Source organism: Mucor velutinosus, assembly GCF_035048745.1.
Source record: "Mucor velutinosus strain NIH1002 chromosome Unknown tig00001540, whole genome shotgun sequence".
In the NCBI taxonomy this organism is placed as follows: Eukaryota; Fungi; Mucoromycota; class Mucoromycetes; order Mucorales; family Mucoraceae; genus Mucor; species Mucor velutinosus.
In genome coordinates this window covers 110462-129227 of record NW_027041893.1, presented here as the reverse complement: position 1 = coordinate 129227, position 18766 = coordinate 110462, and the positions used below count along the sequence as shown (strand labels likewise).

The following is an 18766-nucleotide window of genomic DNA, read 5'->3' as shown; positions in this document are numbered from 1 at the left end:
CCTCTCTCTCTCTCTCTCTCTCTTCTTTTTCATTATCAATCAACATGACCATGATCGGGATAGATGAGATTCTCAAAAAGCGTAAGAGAAAAGCATGGTTTTACTGCTCAAATCTCCTCATCTAACGCAAAGCACAGGTTTCTTGGAGCTAATCAAGACGGTAAATCCCACGGGCAGATGGAAGCTAGTGGTTGTGGATAGTCTTTCATCGAAGATATTGAATTCTGCATGCAAAATGTACGATATTCTCGAGGAAAATGTAAGATACATGTAGTGATTTGAGTCAGGAACGTGTGTACTGATATAACTATTGCTAGGTTACATGTAACTATTGTCAAAAGAGCCCACGACAGCCATCTTGATACAGCTCGCTAACTATCCCTCATAGTGGTAGAAAACATCGAAAAGCCGAGACAGCCTTATCCCAGTTACGAGGCTATCTACATCTTGACGCCTTGCATCGAGTCCTGTTCTCGTCTAGTAGATGATTTTTCACGTAAAGAAGGAAAGATGTATGCTGCAGCTCATGTCCACTTTATCAATGGTAAGGCTGCACATGCTTTCAAATATTGTTAACTAAGCACTGCCTATACAGCATTGGATAACAACACTTTCAACGAGTTCACTCGTCTTTTGAACGCAGCTAATGCAGCTAACGATATTAGAAGCTTAAAGGAAATGTACGTCGACTTTCTAGGTAAGATTGATATTACAAGCGGCTGAACTCGCTGATCTCACGAGTGCTCTAGTTCGAGAGAACTGCGTCTATACGTTGGACGATCAACGAAAGTTTCTTGGTTTGTTTGGAGGATATGATACCAGCCCAGGACAGATTGAACCCCAGCTGGATGATATAGCTAAACAGGTACCATATACAAAAAATCAATGAGAGCTAAGCCTAATGATGGATGTTTGATTTTAGCTTTTGTGTGTTTGTGTTACTATTGGTGAAAACCCTTTGATTAGATACCACCGTCCTTTGGATATCAAAGAAACTATCAATCGTAGAATCCCCGAGCATTTGGCCAAACTGGTTCAGTCTGAGCTAGACAACTTTTGCGCCACCAATCCTGAATTTCCTGTAAGTTGAGATTCTCAAAAGCGATGGCAGTGATTTGACGATTGTATAGCCTCCCAGAGATCCTCCACTTCCCAGCGGTACCTTAATTATCCTGGATCGTACCATTGATCCCATTTCACCATTCTTGCATGAATTCACCTATCAAGCCATGATTGCCGATTTATTGGAAGTAGAAGAGATTCCAGCAGGCCTTAAATATGAATACAAATATACGCAAGAAGACGGCACCACCCAAGATCAAGAAGTGACTCTTGTAGAGCAAGACCCAGTTTATACCAACATCCGCCACATGCACATTGCCAACACAACAGAGAAGCTAATCAGTGATTTCAATGCGTTTATCAATGAAAACAAAATCTCTGGTACTGGCGGTCCCGCTACTGCTGTCAGTCTGAACGACATGAAGAATATGATCAGCAATTTACCTCAATTTCAAGAAATGAAAACTCGATTTTCAGCCCATATGAACATTGCCAGTGAATGTATGCAGGAATTCAAGAATCAAAATTTGGAAGAAATTGGTCTGTTGGAGCAGGACATGGCATGTGGCGAAACGCCCGAAGGCGAAAAGCCTAAAAATTTGGTAGAATCTTTGACTCCTATTCTGGATGATCCCTTGACCTCTCAGATGGTGAAGACTCGGTTGATCTTGCTCTGGATTGCAACATCTGATACTGTCGATCCGGAGGACCTGGAAACACTATTGGCCGTTGCCCGTCTAGAACAAGAGTATAAGGATGCTATCGAGAACATCAAGCTACTAGGTGTCCAATTGTCCAAATCAGCCAATCGACAAGGTAAAAAGATGAAAAAGAGCTGGAAAAAGAAGGTCAATCCTCAGCAAGAGGTACCCTTTGACCTGTCTCGCTATGTTCCTGTTGTCAAGCGTATTATGGAAGGACACATTGACGGAAGCATTGACCAGAGCTTATTCCCGAATAACATCCGCAATGTCAAGCAACATAATACCAGAAAAGATACAACCGAAGCAGTTAAAGAAGTGCCCAAGTTAAGAGTTTACAAGACTCAATGGCATAAAAAATCGACTGGGGCTAATGTAGGTGTATTTCATACTGAAACAACCATTGTCATAGCATTTACACGAGTTTAGGCTGCTGTCAAACCACCTTCTGGACCACCCATCATCATATTCATCGTAGGAGGCATGACTTACTCTGAAATCCGATCAGCATACGAGATTGCAGAAACATTTGATCGAGAAGTTTACATTGGTAATGGTTATTTGGCACGTCTAAAAGAAGCTGCTATCTAATGCGATCCCATCTTTCTGTAGGTTCTACTCACATCATCACACCCGACAAGTTTGTAGAGGACATTGGTAAATTGGATAAGAGATTGCCACCACAAACAAGCGTTGTTCCACCTTACAAAGGTTCCATTCACAAGTCAAATACCGGAAATGTGAACAAGACACTTCCACCTCGAACCACTTCTTCAATCACTAATGCAAGCAGCAGCACATCGAAAGGGCATAAGATACTAGGCAAATGGTAGATTGCTGACAGAAAGTGAGGATGTTTTTTGAACTGATAATGTTCTGTATGTAATGCATACAGACTGTTTTCCAATGTTCATATTCAAATCAATTTGTATAACAAGGAAATGAAATGGAACGAAATAAAATAACATGTTGCAAACGAGATGATGTCTTAAAAAATTTTTCAAAGATACCTTTGTTACACACTCTGCTCAATTAGCTTCGAAATTTAACTAAAAAAAAATCATAAAAGGTATTTTATAAGGATTTCTGATTTTCCAATGGGACCCAAGATGCCGACTATTTGCCCTATTCGCCTCCAGCTGTGACCCTTTTCGATCACATTGAAGCCAAAAACCTAGCAAGTAAGTGCGGCCGAGTGCGGGCGTCTGGCTTCCCTTTATCTCATTACTATTTTATATTTTTCATTTCTTCTTTTTTTTCTTCTTTTTTGTTTTTGTTTTTGTACATCTCATTCACTAAAAAATGACTTTTCTCGCAACTATTAACCGTATGGCTCCTACTGCCATGAAGCGTGCTGCTGCCGTTTCCATGAAGCCTACCGCTGTTGCCTTTGCTCAAAAGCGTTTCAACTCCACATCCGGAACTGAGGTTTGATTTACCCTTGATGACAATTTCAAAAATCAAATTTTAAATTTTTTTTTGAATCAAATTAGATGACTGTTCGTGAAGCTTTAAACCAAGCTATCGAAGAGGAAATGATCAAGGATGAGACAGTTTATATTCTCGGTGAAGAAGTTGCTCAATATAACGGTGCTTACAAGGTACAGTGGAAAAATCAAAACAAAATCGCGTATAGTTTGTTAGGGGTGGAGGGGTGGTTTTAGTGCTATAGTGAATGGGATATTCCGGGAAAATAAGAAAAAAGATTGGGGTAGATTCGGGTTCTTTCAAGGGGGATACGTCCATCGGAGGTGCAATATGCTGATACCCCGCAATTTTATCACCTAGGTTACCAAAGGTTTATTAGACAAATTTGGCCCTAAGCGTGTCATCGATACCCCCATTACTGAGATGGGTTTCGCTGGTATTGCTGTTGGTTCTGCCTTCAGTGGTTTGAAGCCTATTTGTGAGTTCATGACCTTCAACTTTGCTATGCAAGTAAGAAAAAAAAAAAAATACGGGGAAGCAAAAAAATTTTACTCATTCATCATCCAATTGAATAGGCCATTGATCAAATCGTTAACTCTGCTGCAAAGACTCATTACATGTCTGGTGGTATTGTCAAGTGCCCTATTGTTTTCCGTGGTCCTAACGGTGCCGCTGCCGGTGTTGGTGCTCAACATTCTCAAGATTTCTCTGCCTGGTACGGTTCCGTTCCTGGTCTCAAGGTTGTCTCTCCTTGGAACTCTGAGGATGCTAAGGGTTTGTTGAAGGCTGCTATTCGTGATCCTAACCCTGTTGTCGTCCTCGAAAACGAACTTGAATACGGTACCTCTTACCCTATGTCTGCTGAAGCTCTCAAAGACGACTTTGTCATCCCTATTGGTAAGGCCAAGATTGAGCGTGAGGGTAAGGACATTACCATTGTCTCTCACTCCAGAACTGTTGGTTTCGCCATGAAGGCTGCTGATCTTTTGGCCAAGAACGGTATCTCTGCTGAAGTTATCAACCTTAGATCTATCAAGCCTCTTGATACAGAGACCATCTTCAACTCCATCAAGAAGACTAACCACATCATCTCTGTCGAGAATGCTTGGGCCGCTTTCGGTGTTGGTTCTGAGATCTCTGCTCAAATCATGGAAAGTAAGTGGATTTTATAGAAATTTGGATTGGGTAAATGCGCCAGATATTAATTGTGTTATAGGCGATGCTTTCTGGCACTTGGATTCTCCCATGAGCCGTGTCACTGGTGCTGATGTTCCTACTCCTTATGCTGCCAACCTCGAAGCTCTTGCCTTCCCTGATGAGAATGTCATTGCTAAGGCTGCCAGAGATAACTTGGATAGAAAAGTTGGTTTCTAAATCGTCTGATCTCAAAATGTAGCTTCATTTCTTCTCTTTCACATTTTTACCATATTTTATAGATTAAATGCTTTTTTTCTTTTTTTTTTTTCTTCACTCTAGCTAAACTGAAACTCACATTATTCACACATTTACATTTATCTCGAATACACCATCTAGTTTTTTGATAAAGAAAAAATATCGTTATTATTTATACATAAAAAAAAGAAAATAATCATTGTCTGCGAGCATTCAAATCATTCTATTGTTCTGTTGTGTGCCTGAGAAAAAGCCATTGCGAATTCTTCCGAGGCATGATTTTTGTTCTTGGCTTTGGTGCTGCTCTATACTTCTTTAACGTTGAATTTACGCAATTTTGGAGGCATCTTGGTTCTTGTGAGTATAGAACCTGGAAGCCTCATAGGCTACTTGAGGTTTGTAAGTGGTGATTTACCACATCTAGATTACCTTGATATTTCATGGACAGTTATAGGCCTTCTGGCTAAAGAATCGTGATCGAAAACAACAATCATAACATAAATTGTTGGTAGATGAAAACATCTTGGTGTAATGGCAATTTACAAATAAGTGTAATTGAAGCAATTAATTATACATAGGTGGTGGTAAGATTGGTATATAGACAAGGCTGGAGGTACGAATGGCAGGCATATAGACAAATCTGATCACAAGAACGTATTACTAGGATAAGAAGCAAATAGAACGACATGTGAATGAAGATGAATAAAGAGTAGAATGAAAGCTACGCGAAGAAAAGAATAATTATCAACAGGATAACTGGTAGAAGTGCCGGTCATGGTAATTAGTTGTTAGTGTTCTTTGTCTCCTTGACAGGGATGAAAGACGAAGGGAAGGCAACAGGCCGCACGGGAGATGTTTGATGGTGGCGCTTGAGAGTTACTGATGTGGCATAGGGTAGTTTCCAATATGATTTTGACAGTAATTGCTACTTCCAGTAAAGGAACGGTACGAGCGCAGAATTCCTGATCACTTAAAGGAAGCGATAGATTGTCCAGATGCCTTAATCGGGCGTAACCAAATAGGCAATCCATGACCAAAAGCTGTAACTCCTCACCTTTTTACAGAAACTACTAATAATTAAGCCAGTTTGATCTAGTAAAAACTGATTTACCATGAATATTGTAGCCTACTAAATCAACTTCACTCATAAAACTAGAGTACTTGGCGGCAATTAACGACATCATATCCCTTAACGCTGTTGACAACTTCAAACTTCCATCTACCAACTCTTTGGTTTCATCATAATGTGTGCCAAATTCAGCGCAGCCAAGTTCATGAGAGCCCGACGCATACAGCACATCCACCTTGCGACCAGGTATTATGCAGCAATCCAAACACTCTTTAGATGACAATTTTCTTTTTCGGCTTAGTGAGGCTTGAGATGCTCTACTTGGCTTTTCCTTGCTGTTATAGAGAGGAATGTAAATATTATCAATTACGAGTGTTTATGCTTTGGATGGCTCTCTACCTTGACTACGCTTCGGTGAGAACCAACCTGCGCAGCAGCAGCTCGCGCTACCGATTGTCCTTGCGCGTGTTATCAAAACACTACTACTTTCATTTTGACCTTCCACTTACACATGAAGCCCTTCATATTATCTGTGGATCTGGTTCTTGTGTGATGCTCTACGTCCATATACACGTAGCTACTTCCTATACGAGTAAGTAGCATACTGGTAGTTCCACTTGTTAGTCCTTAGTGTCCATAATACAGCAAAATCTGAGCGCATTTGAACTGCGTTTTCTTTCATTCAAGGCCATTTTCAATTGTCAGAGTAGCACCAAACATTTGCTCTCATCTGGTAGTTACTTTCTGACACCCTTGCTCAACTTTTTGGGGATCAAAAAAACATGAACAAAATTCGACCAAAAACCATGAGGTGCCCCTCATGGTTTTCATCGAAAATCAAACGATCGCGTTTTTCACCTTGAAAATGGAGACTTTTGCTATGGTATATCTTGAATCAAAATGTTTCTATCGATCCAAAGCAACCTCTGAAATCATCTTTGTGGGACTTTGATATGTAAAATTTCGACATTTTGGCCAGAAACCTCTTTTCATATTTTCATAAATTATTTGATAAGTTTATTCAAATCATCTATTTTACTTAGTATCATTGTAAGCGCCTTGAAAAGTACTTCTAACCTCTATTAGAAAGCATGGAATAGTTTTCACAGTTTGTATAGTCGAACAATGCATAATAGTTCAATCAAGTCGAAATTGGTCAACATCTGTCCAATCTGAAGCAGAATTTCCAAAAACTTGAATCTTGCGAGTATAATAAATGACAAATTAGTAAAGCAGTCTCTTGAATAAGCCAGATTGAGCACATTATTACCTTGAGAACTCAAGCGTCCACTAATGCAGCACCGCTGCCGTCCCGTTTCTCGTTTCTGTTGCAAAAAGAGGTGGTCTTGTAAATAATGCCAGTGTTGGATTGACTGGGTTTTGGATTGAATACAGGCAATAGCTGCCTGAATAAGAGAGTGGAAAGCCCAGAGACAGCGATGGCTAAAGCAGATGTCTTGTCTCTACCTTGAATGGCTCTGTGATTGAGAACGGACACGCAGGCAGGATTTAAGCACAGGAATGCATCATGAATGGACCTTGTCTTGGTCTTACCATCTTTTGCTTTGGTGGTTTGTGTGGGATGAGAGATGGGACCAAAGCAGTACATGCACGTCTGGGATGTCTTGTGTTCGTTGGTAGTATGCACAGTGGCGACAGATGAATGTAAGCGAGGCTTCCATTTTCCACCATACTTCAAATGACCCTTCAAACGAGAGCCGACACAAAGACCACGATCTCCAATGAACATAGTAAGTGACGTTTGGGGACGAACACCAGCACAAAAGGATCTTTCACGCGAAGCGAAACGAGAACGGAAACGCCTGTCAATGTGCTCAACCTTGTTAGAAAGAGTATTCTGCTTCTTTGAGTGGTAGAACGCTCGCAATGCTTGGCCATTGCTTCTGTGTGCATCAAGATTTGACATGACATCCTCTACCTCTTTGGCTCTGAACACACTGGATCTCGGCAATTGCTGCTCAATCTCTTGAACCTTCTTTCCTTCTTCTGTTGCTTTCCTGTCTTTCAAAGTGATCTTTCGCCTCATAAATTGGCCAGAACCAAAGTCGACATCTTCAGCACGCATCTTGTATGACTCTGGCAGAGGTTCAAATGTTGTTGTCTGACCACGATCATTAGCAGTAGCACTGGCGTCGCCATCATCAGCATCAGGAACATCAGAAATATCGCCACTATAAACATCGCCACTAAAATCATTACCAATAGACATATCGCCATTGAGATCTCCATCGCATTTAACAGTGCCATCACGAATTTCATCCTTGTCACTAGCGTCGTTTGTAATAACTTGATCAACGCCATTGCCATCGTTACCAGCCGCAATACCAGTTCTATCAGACAAATTGTTTTCATCAGCATCGAGATGGGTTAGAGGAGAGAATCTATTATGCAGTGACAAGTGATATTTGTATTTGTTCAGATTCATGCCAATAGTTTCTGTCATTACAGCCAGCCCGTTATCAGTACCCGAAAACACCATTGAATCGAGATGTTGGTCAGAAGGAGGAGGCTCGTTATTTGATACAAGAAGGGTGTCTTTGTTTCTATATTCAATGGCTTTCCTTGTCAAAAAGGCACGAGTTCTCATGTTGGACAGTTGTTGCTTGACCTGTTTGATGGCAATGAACAACTGGTATCTTTGAGCCTTCAGCTCTTTGATTTCTTGGTGTTTGCTACGATCAGTATGCCATTGCTTCTTCAAGTCCGTGATCCTTGTAGAATACTGCTCCTTCTTGTGGTCCTTGTTTGCAGCCTTCAGCTCATCAGACACAGTCTTGATATCGGTTTCCAGTTGGTCAATGTCCTTCTTCAATGCTTGATTAGTTCTGGTTTGAAGCTCTCTCACGGTATCCCAATCAATATCTAGAGGTTTCTTCGCATTGGAAACTGACTTGTTAGAACTTGGTTTGGTACCCAAAATACGGACAGAAGTAAGACCAGGCAGAATGGTGAGGTTGTGAGCAAATGTCAGACCAAAGGACTTGCAGGCTTGCGTAATGGCACGAATGTCGAAAAAAGAATTAAACACGGCATCCTTGTATTGTCTTGCTATCCCAACGTTTTCTATGACAAATCCTTGAAAGTCAAAGATATCCATTTGATCATCACCTCTGGTACATAAGGCATACAGAGAGGCCGCGTCCACACGCATTGCATGTAATGAGCCACAGGAAGAAATTGGACACAGATCCACGGCAAACTTGTGGTAGCCAACAGAGCAAAAGATACCATTGGCCAACAATAAGAATGGCAACTGGAAAGCCAATGTAGCTATAATGATCTCTAGTGGGTAAATAAGGCAGCAATAAGTTTCCCAGAAGCATGCACACGCGATTCTCTTCTTCCGCGATATCGGGACGTTCCTTCTTGAGCTGTGTATGGGTAATAGACTTTCCAGCTTGCCTCACCAAGAGATTTATCAGGATAGCTTTGAGAATCATAATTCGTCTTCTAGGCAGATCACGGGTGCCTTCCTCTTCTTCTTGGTCGTCTTCCTCGTCTATCAGTTCAGAAAGAGGGAGCAGTTTGTCAATAGGCATACCAGCACTATCAATACCAAAACTAGCATTGGAGGCAGCAACAGCATCAGAAGTGCTAGAAGGATCAGTAGGAGTAGATACAGCTGTAGTAAAAGAACCTGAGCCAGAAGCAGATACAGCAGCTTGATCAGATGTAGTACCAGAAGTAGAAACAGCCTTGACAGGACGCTTGGCATCAGCGTACATGTGAGTTATGCGCTCTTGACTATTTCTGGCCAGCTTCGCCCAGTTGTTGTCTTCTGGTTTGCCCTGTGCCTTTCTTTGCTATTTTTGAAGTTTGTACTTCTCTGATCGGATGGCGTTGTGAAATGAGTTTCTGATCGACTTGACAACTTGCTTGGGTTGCTTCTTTGCTTTGGTCTGTTGAAGCTTCTAGTAATGCGGCTCTCGTCTTGGAGCGAGATGCACGCGAAAAAAAATCTCCAGTAGCTTGGTCAGTGATTTGTTAAATACCTTATTACTTGTCCACATGTTTTCGAGATTTGTTTTGTACAATCCTCGAGCCACCATCATGAGTTCATTAGCAGGTTGAGGCGTATCCCTTACGATAGCATCGAGTATTGGCGAATTGGCGGACGACAGAGCAGCAAATGCAGTGTGCGAGATCTTGGTACCTCTTTGGCCAAACAAAGCAATATGCAGGTAATCAATGTGTCTGCTCTGGAAAAGACCCTTGACACCGCTGCAAAAAGCCGTAAACTTCAAGGCATTAGAGGATAATGGAGGAGCAGAGGTAGTGACATCAGTTTTCATATTGTAGCCTGCTGGGAGGATATCTTGTATTTGGAAACCATGAGCTTTCTTCAGCTGAATATCACCACTACAAGCTACGAGCTGCAAGTACTTCATTGAGAGCATCAATGTATATACCACCAATTGCAAGTCCATAACATAGTCAGATACATCATGCAATGCAGTATTTAGCTTCGGCAAAAATGACTCGACGAGGTCGGAAGGCACACCCTTTCGTAAAAGGCTCTTGAAAGACACGGTACAAGTGCGGTATTCTACATTGTCTGGGGGAGCTTCAACCATGGATATATCAGAGGGATTATGTGAGATTGGAGACATTACTGCATATGAAGGGGCGCCAGACACAGAAAACATGTCGGATGCCATGTTCTTGCCAGAGAGGTCGCGGCGAAGGAACGCTACAGAGTCAGAAGGAGCAATAACCGGTGTAGCTGGGATGGATGCACTTTCACCAGTGGATGTAGACGTAGTGGCCTGAGGCTGTAAAGATACCACAATAGCATCGAAATGATTCTTGACGTACTCAAGTTTTATGCGTCATTTATAAACCGCAATCTCCATATTCTGATAGTAGAATTGTTATACCATTTGCTGCTGCTGATGCTCTTAAGATGGCGCACACAGCTGGTTATGCGCAAATACAGGACTTGTGTAAGATCTGCAGCGCTTTTTTTGAGATATTGTCATTGCAAAAGACATCTTTATGAGGCAAAACTCCCCAGAAAAGTCTTCAGGCCAAGCAATTGTCCACTCAACTTCATTGTCCCCATTTAATCAGCATCGCAATTATCATTGCTATCAACAAAAAGGCATTTAGGTCAGCCAGCAGCAATGCCGCCGCCAAAATCAATTCAAACTCAGTTTATTTTTTTCTGTTCAAAATTGGACAGATTTCGTAATTTTTCGACTTCTTTAATTTATTTTATGAGATTCGACTATATAAACTGTGATGATCAACCTACGCTTCCTAATACATTCTTGAAGTACTTTTCAAGACGCTTCCAAAGGTGCTAACTGTAATAAATGTTTTGAATGAAATTATTGAGCAATTCAATAAAATTTGAAATAATATTTTAGGCCAAAATGTCAAAATTTTGTATATAAAGACCTCATAAAAGTGGTTTCAGAGGTTGCTCTGGATCGAGAGAAACATTTTGATTTGATTTATACCATAGTAAAAGTGTTCATTTTCAAGGTGAAAAATGCGATCGTTTGATTTTTGATGAAAACCATGAGGTATCCCTCATGCTTTTTGGTCGATTTTTGGCCATATTTTTTTTTTGATCGAAAAAGTTGAGCAAAGGTATCAGGAAGTTACTACTACTCAAGTACAAATGTTTGGCGTCATTCCGGCGGCTCAAAAAGATCTACATGTCAAGATATGAAGGCTTGAAAGCTGTCAAATTTGGTTATGTTTTGCTTTATAGCTTTTATTTACATGGCATGTATCACGTCCTTGGTAGCTGAAATCTTCTGGAGGAAGGGCATTTCTGCGGCCTGTGCAATTCTAGTTGAATAAAAGGTATATTGATTTTGGTAAAGCTAATTCATGCAAATTTTGATGCGTTATGTTGTTGATAAGCCTATTAATAATGGAAATGAAAACCCGAATTTGCTGCTTGAATACTACGGTTTAGCACCTTCGCTTCGCTGAGGTAAACCCCCCCTTATAGATCAACATTACCCAATGTTGAATTAGATGCCAAGTCTCCCTCCCCAGTGCCAGCTTCGCCGGTGGTTTTTTCGAGCCTTGTACGGTACTCAGTACTTTAAATTTTTTACATCTCTGATCTCTGATTGGCCATTCCAACGTTTTCTTATATAGTTTTCTGGTAAATATATTAGAGATGATGATGGTTGGCAGATGTCAGACATTATGCTCGCAAGATTCAAGGCATTCCAGAATTTTACTATCTGAATTTTAATTAGTTTTGGCTGGCAAGTTGCTTTTCACATAAAAACAACCGATGTATCTGTAGCTAATGAGAAGAGAATTGTAAATTAAAAGCACTATGACCTGCCTCAACAATCTATTTTGCTTTTTATGTACATTACATCTAGTGCTAGCCCTAGTAGTCATCAGTAAAGCTTCTAATGCAATTGCACCAGAGATATAGAGCTGATGCTCACTTTCTCTACTGTCGCTAGTAATCATTGAAAGATGGATGAATGGGCTTACTAATGCTAACGCATTCTTCACTTATCAACATTCAGTTCTGCATGACAGAATTACTAAGAGATCCAACTGTATTATAGATCTTCTGCGATTAGCATGAATAAATTCAAATTCCAATGTAAATAATCTAACAATATCATCATACATGCCGCACGTAGCTCGTTCAATAGTCATAAATTGACAAAATATCTACGTAGTATATAGTCAAACAAACTTTTGTTTCTCAGTTTGGAATAGTCTTATTTGAAGATCAATTTTACAAAGCAAAGCTGCGATCAATAATTCCAAAGCTTGTTAGGTGATACAGTTAATCTTTAAAAGGATAATGTACCATCCAAAGAAAAACTATAAAATGCTTATTCTATAGATCTAGTATGCAAGAATGTCCATATAAAAGTACAATGTACAAACATAGACAATTGGCTTGCATAGCTGCTCTTTTGTTAGCATTGTTCTTGTAGCATCAGGCAGATCATTATCCGAACACTAATATTATCTGCAGATTAACGTACAAGTACACGTCTTTCCTGACCCTGATGCAAAAATTCATATCAATTGGATGGATCTGAGAGAAGCATTGTTCGATGCAGAGTCTTTATGAGGCAAATTGGTTAGAAACAATTGGCGCATGCTAAACCAATTTAATATACTCTGCTCTCAACAATGAATAGTGCTCCTTTTTTCTCAACGCCATGGTACTTGGACACCGCCAGCACCTCCAGCATGTGCAGCAGTGAGCAACTCATTGAAAAAAAAGGTGTATGCTTCAAGTCATAATGCATGCATCTTGAGCACCATAATATTTACAGCCGTGATTGTGTAAATTTGGTAACATTATTTTAGTGCATCATGGCTCAAAAACCTTAATTTTGTATGAAAGAACAACTATCATGAGTGATGCGAGTGGATGATTCATCTCGTAATAATGAGGAGGGGCTCTATAGCATCAGGCATAACACTTGTAAATAGCATTTCGGAAGGAACCACGGATATAACGCTCAGGTTATACATGTATTTACGTTACTGGATTGTTTGATTTTGTGGACATTAAACATAAACACAGTATAGATCTTTGCAGTACACATCTAACAGATGCTTCTGACACTTTTTGATACAATCTAGGAGCTAGCTCTTTGTTTACCAGAAGCTTAATTTTTCGGTAGAGCAAATGATGTAGCCATGTTCTCCTTGATTCAATCATGATAGATGCATGAGCGCATGAATTGCACTATCACGAGAGGGATGAGATAGAGAAGTAGCTTGCAAAAACAATTTAAGCTCTTTGAACTAATCAAATCAAATCAAACCTCACCTGTCGTCATGGCTATATAACCAAGAAACTAGCCCAATTTTTTTGTCTTGTTTGTATAAAATCGCTATGAAAGCACTTGTATACCTTTTTTTTTTTTTTTTGTTTCTTCACCTTTGGATCTCTTATTTCTATATTATTATTTTTTTTTTTTACTTTTTCAAGGTAAATTTATATCCATTAAAAAAAGAGATGCTATCACACATCAAAGATCTATTTCGTCAAAGAAAAGAAAGACAACAGAGAAGAATTTTTAATAACACACATTTCATCAGCAGACAACCGACGAAAGCCATGGACACTCATAACAATGCTGTTCTCATTGAACAACCAATGGTCATTCCAGAACAACAGCAAGATCAAATCAGCCAGAGAAAACGCACAAAGCAAATGTCCACAGATACGATCGTTGCTCAACCAGCCGAAAAAATCAATGCCGCTGATGAGTTGGCCAATTTATTGGTTGAAGCTGACAACAAAAGAAGGAGTCAATTGCCTCATTACCCTGGACTGGAACGATTTGAAATGATCAAGAAACTTGGGGAGTATGTACAGCTACAATCTTGTATGCTGCGCACGATACTGACTCATTTAAATAGTGGTGCCTTCTCCAATGTCTTTGAGGCTCGTGATTTGAAAACCGGCAAAAAAGTAGCTATCAAGGTAGCTCAAAAGTCCCATCCCAATGACAAGGTAAGCCATTCCAAATTTTTCCATAATTTACCTAGTGCTAATCGAAACAACAAGAACACTGGCCAGCGCCATTTGCATTCTAGTATAATTAAAAAACCTCGAGTGACAGAGGTGAGTAATAGGCTATGATATCATGCTTATGTAGACTGGAAAAAAAAATTAATCTTTTTGGAAATTCCCTTTGATTTAGCGAGCCAACATCATGAAAGAGGTTGAAATCATGCGTAATGTCAGACACCCAAACATTGTACAGCTGATCCATTACATGGAAACTTACGACAACTACTTTTTGACATTGGATCTATGTCAGGGCGGCGAGCTGTTCCATCAAATCGTCAAGCTGACCTATTTCAGTGAGAATTTGTCAAGGCATGTCATTACGCAAGTTGCTTTGGCCGTTCGTCATTTGCATGAAGAATGCGGCGTAGTTCATCGTGACATCAAGCCTGAAAATATCTTGTTTGACCCAATCCCCATCATCCCCTCCAAGAAGCGTGTTTATCGTCCAACCGATAGCGCTGATAAAGAGGATGAGGGCGAGTTTATGCCTGGCGTTGGCGGTGGTGGCATTGGCAACATCAAATTGGCTGACTTTGGGCTATCCAAGGTCATTTGGAATAACTCTACATTGACTCCATGTGGTACCGTTGGCTACACTGCACCAGAAATCGTCACTGATCAAAGGTAAGCGAGTGCTTCATTTGCATGCAATACCAATGGCTCGAGTCATTTACTCTTTCTCACAGGTACTCCAAATCAGTAGACATGTGGGCTATTGGCTGTGTTCTCTATACTATTCTATGTGGTTTCCCTCCCTTTTATGACGAGTCAATTCCTACACTGACAGAGAAAGTAGCTCGTGGCCAATATACGTATTTAAGCCCTTGGTGGGATACCATATCTGATTCAGTCAAAGACTTGATCTCCCATTTGCTGTGCGTAGATGTCAGAAAGAGATATACCATTGATCAATTCCTCAATCATCCCTGGATCAAAGAAGAGCCATTTATCCGTAATGACTACGTGCCAGTGATGCCTGCAAAGAAAAACCAACCGTTGCAGGCCATTGCTGCCACAAATCGTTATGAGCAGCATAAGCAAGAACAGAAAGAACACCAGGAAATTGAAGCCATGATTCAGCAAGCAGCTAAATCCAATATTTTGACGCCACCCGAGATTGAAGAGGACGAGGATCTTGTCATGGACGATGACAATAGCTTGATCCATACGACACCAGATGCAGCCACTCTTCGAGGCATTTTTGATATCACGTACGCAGTTCAGCGCATGGAAGAAGAGCAATCACTGAACGATGCACGCAAACAAAAGCAGCAGCAGCCTGCCAAGTCAGTGCAGCATCCACAACCGCAGCCACAGCACGGCATGGTACAAGTGCCATTAGCACAGCAAACTCATAACTTACCCATGGCACAACAACTAGCAAAACATAGTCGGGGAGTGGCAAATCCAATCAACTACCGCAATCATAAACCAAAGAACCAACAGCCAGTACCAGTCAATATGTTTGGTGACCCAACCGGCTTCCGCTTGGACATGAACAAGGCGACGCTCATAAAGAATCGTCAGGCCATGAACACGAGGGCATAAGTAGCAAAAATGAGCATAGCAGTGTACATAGATTCATCACATAGGAGTTGTAAAATAGCCGTTAATAAAGTATTTCCACCTTCAATTCAGACAATGTTAGTTTCTTTCTGGGACGAATCGAAATTAATTTTTGGACAATATGTTTACCTTTTTTAGACAAAGAGGAAGTGAACGTTCAGACTTTTTCAGCCTGTAATTATCTAAATCCCAAAAAGGAAAACCGTGCTTATTACGCCGATTTTTTGTTTGGTTTAGCTACCTCTTTCTTTGAGCGCCCTTCACCTCTTGCCTTACAAACAGGATCAATACAATCATGATGCTGCTTGATACACCTTGAGTGATGCTCATACATTTAAGGCATATTTTTGGAGCAAGATGATCATCGATAGAAACAACTGTCAAACCGCCGTTCCTTTCTCTCCTCTTCAAAGCTTTGTAAAAGATCTCGGCGACTCCACATTTCTATCCCTTCAAGCGGATCGAATCTTTGCCAAACATATCGGCTCGAAATAATACCAAAGATGCCTTTGGCTTGCATTTCGTATAGTTTCTCTCTCTCTCTCTCTCTCTATCAAATACATTAATATGCTTATATATACTTTTGCAGTAAATGATACCCGGTCTACTGGTTTACAAAAGCAAACATCTTGGTATTTTCTTCTCTCCTTTTGTTCCTGGCTTTCTGTTTCTGCTTGCTTCTTGATTTCTACTGTATTTTTTCTTAGTACCACCATCAGTGTAGGTGTCCTTTCTTTTCCTTGAGACAAGAAGGAACGGCTCTTTGCTGTCATACATGCTGAAGATCTGGCCATTATCAATTGTAGAAAGTTACTTTCTTTTAACTGTTGGTATTGATTTATTGATCTGTTGTGTCAGAATTAAACTTATACGTATTATGCGTGATAAACTAATTGATATTTTTCTTCCTTTCTCTTTCCCTTCTCTTTCTATCGCAATATTCTGTTATCAAAGTTTCTAAGTTTATGTAAAATCTCTTTATGTACGAAGCAACAATTTTGAATAAGATTCGGTCTGTGAAAGAGCAAAGGTGCTTAGAAGAAGGCATAAATATTGCAGAAAATATTGCATAACGTTTCTGTTAAACAGTTTTCAAGAAGGAGTTGGCTCTGCTAATAGTACAAGTGTATGCAAAGACTGCAAAGAAACTGATCATTTTTCAAATGCAAACTTTATAAACAAATCAATGCCGATGATGGCAAGTATACATGTTTTGAAAGAGTACTATACCCTTATACCCTGTTTGTTTCTGATGTTATTATATCAAAGTTGGGACGTTCAGCAAAAAACACAAACAGAGTGACAGTGTGAGAATCGATAAAAGACATGCAAAGAAGCTTAGAGCTTCTTCTAGCAATGAAGGCAGCCAAGATATATGCAAGAAATGTCACAAGACTGGCCATAAATCAGCAAGATCACCAAAATGTGAAGCTCATATCGCCTCCAAGCAAGCCACACTCAAAGAAAATCTTGGCCAAGGATATCAAGCTTTCAACGGAAAGCTGCCTCTCGACAACTGTGTCCATCAACAATAGATAAACCGCCTGAGCCAGCAATCATTTCTGTTAACAGAGATATACGGGAGATAGTATTCCGTGCCAAGCTCCTTGTAAACTATTACATTACATTTCGCTCCCAACAACAGCAAAACAATGATATCCCTCACTGTATCTTTACCCAACAATTTTGGTATTCCGTCTGTCAAATGGTGAATGCAAAAAGAGTTACAAGCAGTACAAACATACCATCAGATATACTACTAGTCTGGAATAGATTTAAATCTACTCATAGGACTATTGTTTATGAAAAAAAAAAGATTGAAGGAGGAGCCTCCCAATGTATAGCCGAAGTGTGCACTGAGATAGCTACTGGCTACCAGAACAATATAGTAATGGAGAGAATGATGTACTGTTTGGCAATATCGTCAGGTTTGATGGCTTCTGTGTTGACTTTCTCTTTTATAAAAGAACTTCTGGTACAACGGACGAGATATCAACAGTAAATCACGATTTGGGTATAAAGGACTTTACCATAGAAGAGGTCACCCAAATGTATAGACCAAGTTTCCTTGACCCTGGCGGAAAGACAGTGTTTACTGCAGCTATTGGACTAGATCCTGATGTACATCAAGTGAGACGGTGCACAACAAAAGAGTACTACCATTTGACAGGCTCCACAGTGTATGCAAAGAAGTTGCAACAAGAAAAGGACACTGCCGGAATCACCGCAATTGAGTCTGCTATACCTTCAGCGAAAACTGCCAGAAATACCCAATTTTTACGGTATGTAGATTACATACTTGCAAACATGGACACGCTGTTCGCCTTTTATGGCTTCAGTACTGCTAAACATTGGTTTAACTTATACCAAGGAAAGCAAAGAGCTCCTGACATGATGGTTAACATGTTGTTAAACGGTGGTGCTAAATACAATAAGAAGCGTTTTAAAAAAGAAGAACAAAAAACAATACCGACATAACAAGAAAACGAAGCGGTTGCACAAGAACAAAAAAAATAAGAAAGGAAAGAATAAGCAACAACAGTACAGAAAGTAAGTTCATTAATTCAGTTTCATGTGTTCGTATAAACCTACTCATTTTATGCAATTTACTAGGCGAAATAAGTGAAGACCTTTAAATATCAAGAAGACAAACCCAAAGTTCCACTTGTTGTATTTGGGAACGGAATGTTCGGAAAGGATCTGGTAAAACTGAAAGGGCTTACGCTGTGGTGTTGCTGGGGTCATGTAGAGATGTCTCAAGAGACGAGAAGCTGCTGGTGATCTTCTAGTTATACCCATTGATGAATTTCTGACCTCCCAAATCTGCAATATATGCAAAAGTAGGGCACTGACAGGCCATTCAAATGTCAAAGGTCAAAGTGTACTTGTCTGTACAACATGTAATACACTTTGGCAAAGAGATGTAAACGCTGCAAAAAACGTGCTGTCCATTTCTCTTTCTGTCTGGATCAGCAATGCAATACCCGAAATCTTCAG

The 18766-nt window shown here is 40.2% G+C and overlaps 5 protein-coding genes across 5 annotated transcripts; 4 read left to right on the top strand and 1 right to left on the bottom strand.

The window, feature by feature from the left end:
- Positions 1-44: 44 nt before the first annotated feature.
- ATC70_004159 (uncharacterized protein) lies at positions 45-2596 on the top strand (the record flags this gene model as incomplete). Its single annotated transcript, XM_064823470.1, has 10 exons — positions 45-81; positions 138-259; positions 318-324; positions 389-544; positions 596-697; positions 750-865; positions 923-1081; positions 1131-2138; positions 2193-2313; positions 2376-2596. 10 exons carry the CDS (start codon positions 45-47, stop codon positions 2594-2596), a joined length of 2049 nt encoding a protein of 682 aa, XP_064688295.1.
- Positions 2597-3065: 469 nt separating this feature from the next.
- ATC70_004158 (uncharacterized protein) lies at positions 3066-4565 on the top strand (the record flags this gene model as incomplete). The annotated part of the gene is made up of 5 exons (XM_064823469.1): positions 3066-3191; positions 3257-3364; positions 3552-3701; positions 3767-4346; positions 4408-4565. 5 exons carry the CDS (start codon positions 3066-3068, stop codon positions 4563-4565), a joined length of 1122 nt encoding a protein of 373 aa, XP_064688294.1.
- A 2366-nt stretch (positions 4566-6931) lies between these two features.
- Positions 6932-10553, bottom strand: ATC70_004157 (uncharacterized protein; the record flags this gene model as incomplete). Its single annotated transcript, XM_064823468.1, has 4 exons — positions 6932-8926; positions 9003-9476; positions 9666-10445; positions 10551-10553. 4 exons carry the CDS (start codon positions 10551-10553, stop codon positions 6932-6934), a joined length of 3252 nt encoding a protein of 1083 aa, XP_064688293.1.
- Positions 10554-13744: 3191 nt separating this feature from the next.
- ATC70_004156 (uncharacterized protein) lies at positions 13745-15751 on the top strand (the record flags this gene model as incomplete). The annotated part of the gene is made up of 5 exons (XM_064823467.1): positions 13745-13995; positions 14050-14143; positions 14198-14254; positions 14334-14827; positions 14890-15751. The coding sequence occupies 5 exons, from the start codon at positions 13745-13747 to the stop codon at positions 15749-15751; spliced, it is 1758 nt and encodes a 585-aa protein (XP_064688292.1).
- A 2067-nt stretch (positions 15752-17818) lies between these two features.
- ATC70_004155 (uncharacterized protein) lies at positions 17819-18247 on the top strand (the record flags this gene model as incomplete). The annotated part of the gene is made up of 1 exon (XM_064823466.1): positions 17819-18247. One exon carries the CDS (start codon positions 17819-17821, stop codon positions 18245-18247), a length of 429 nt encoding a protein of 142 aa, XP_064688291.1.
- Positions 18248-18766: the final 519 nt, after the last annotated feature.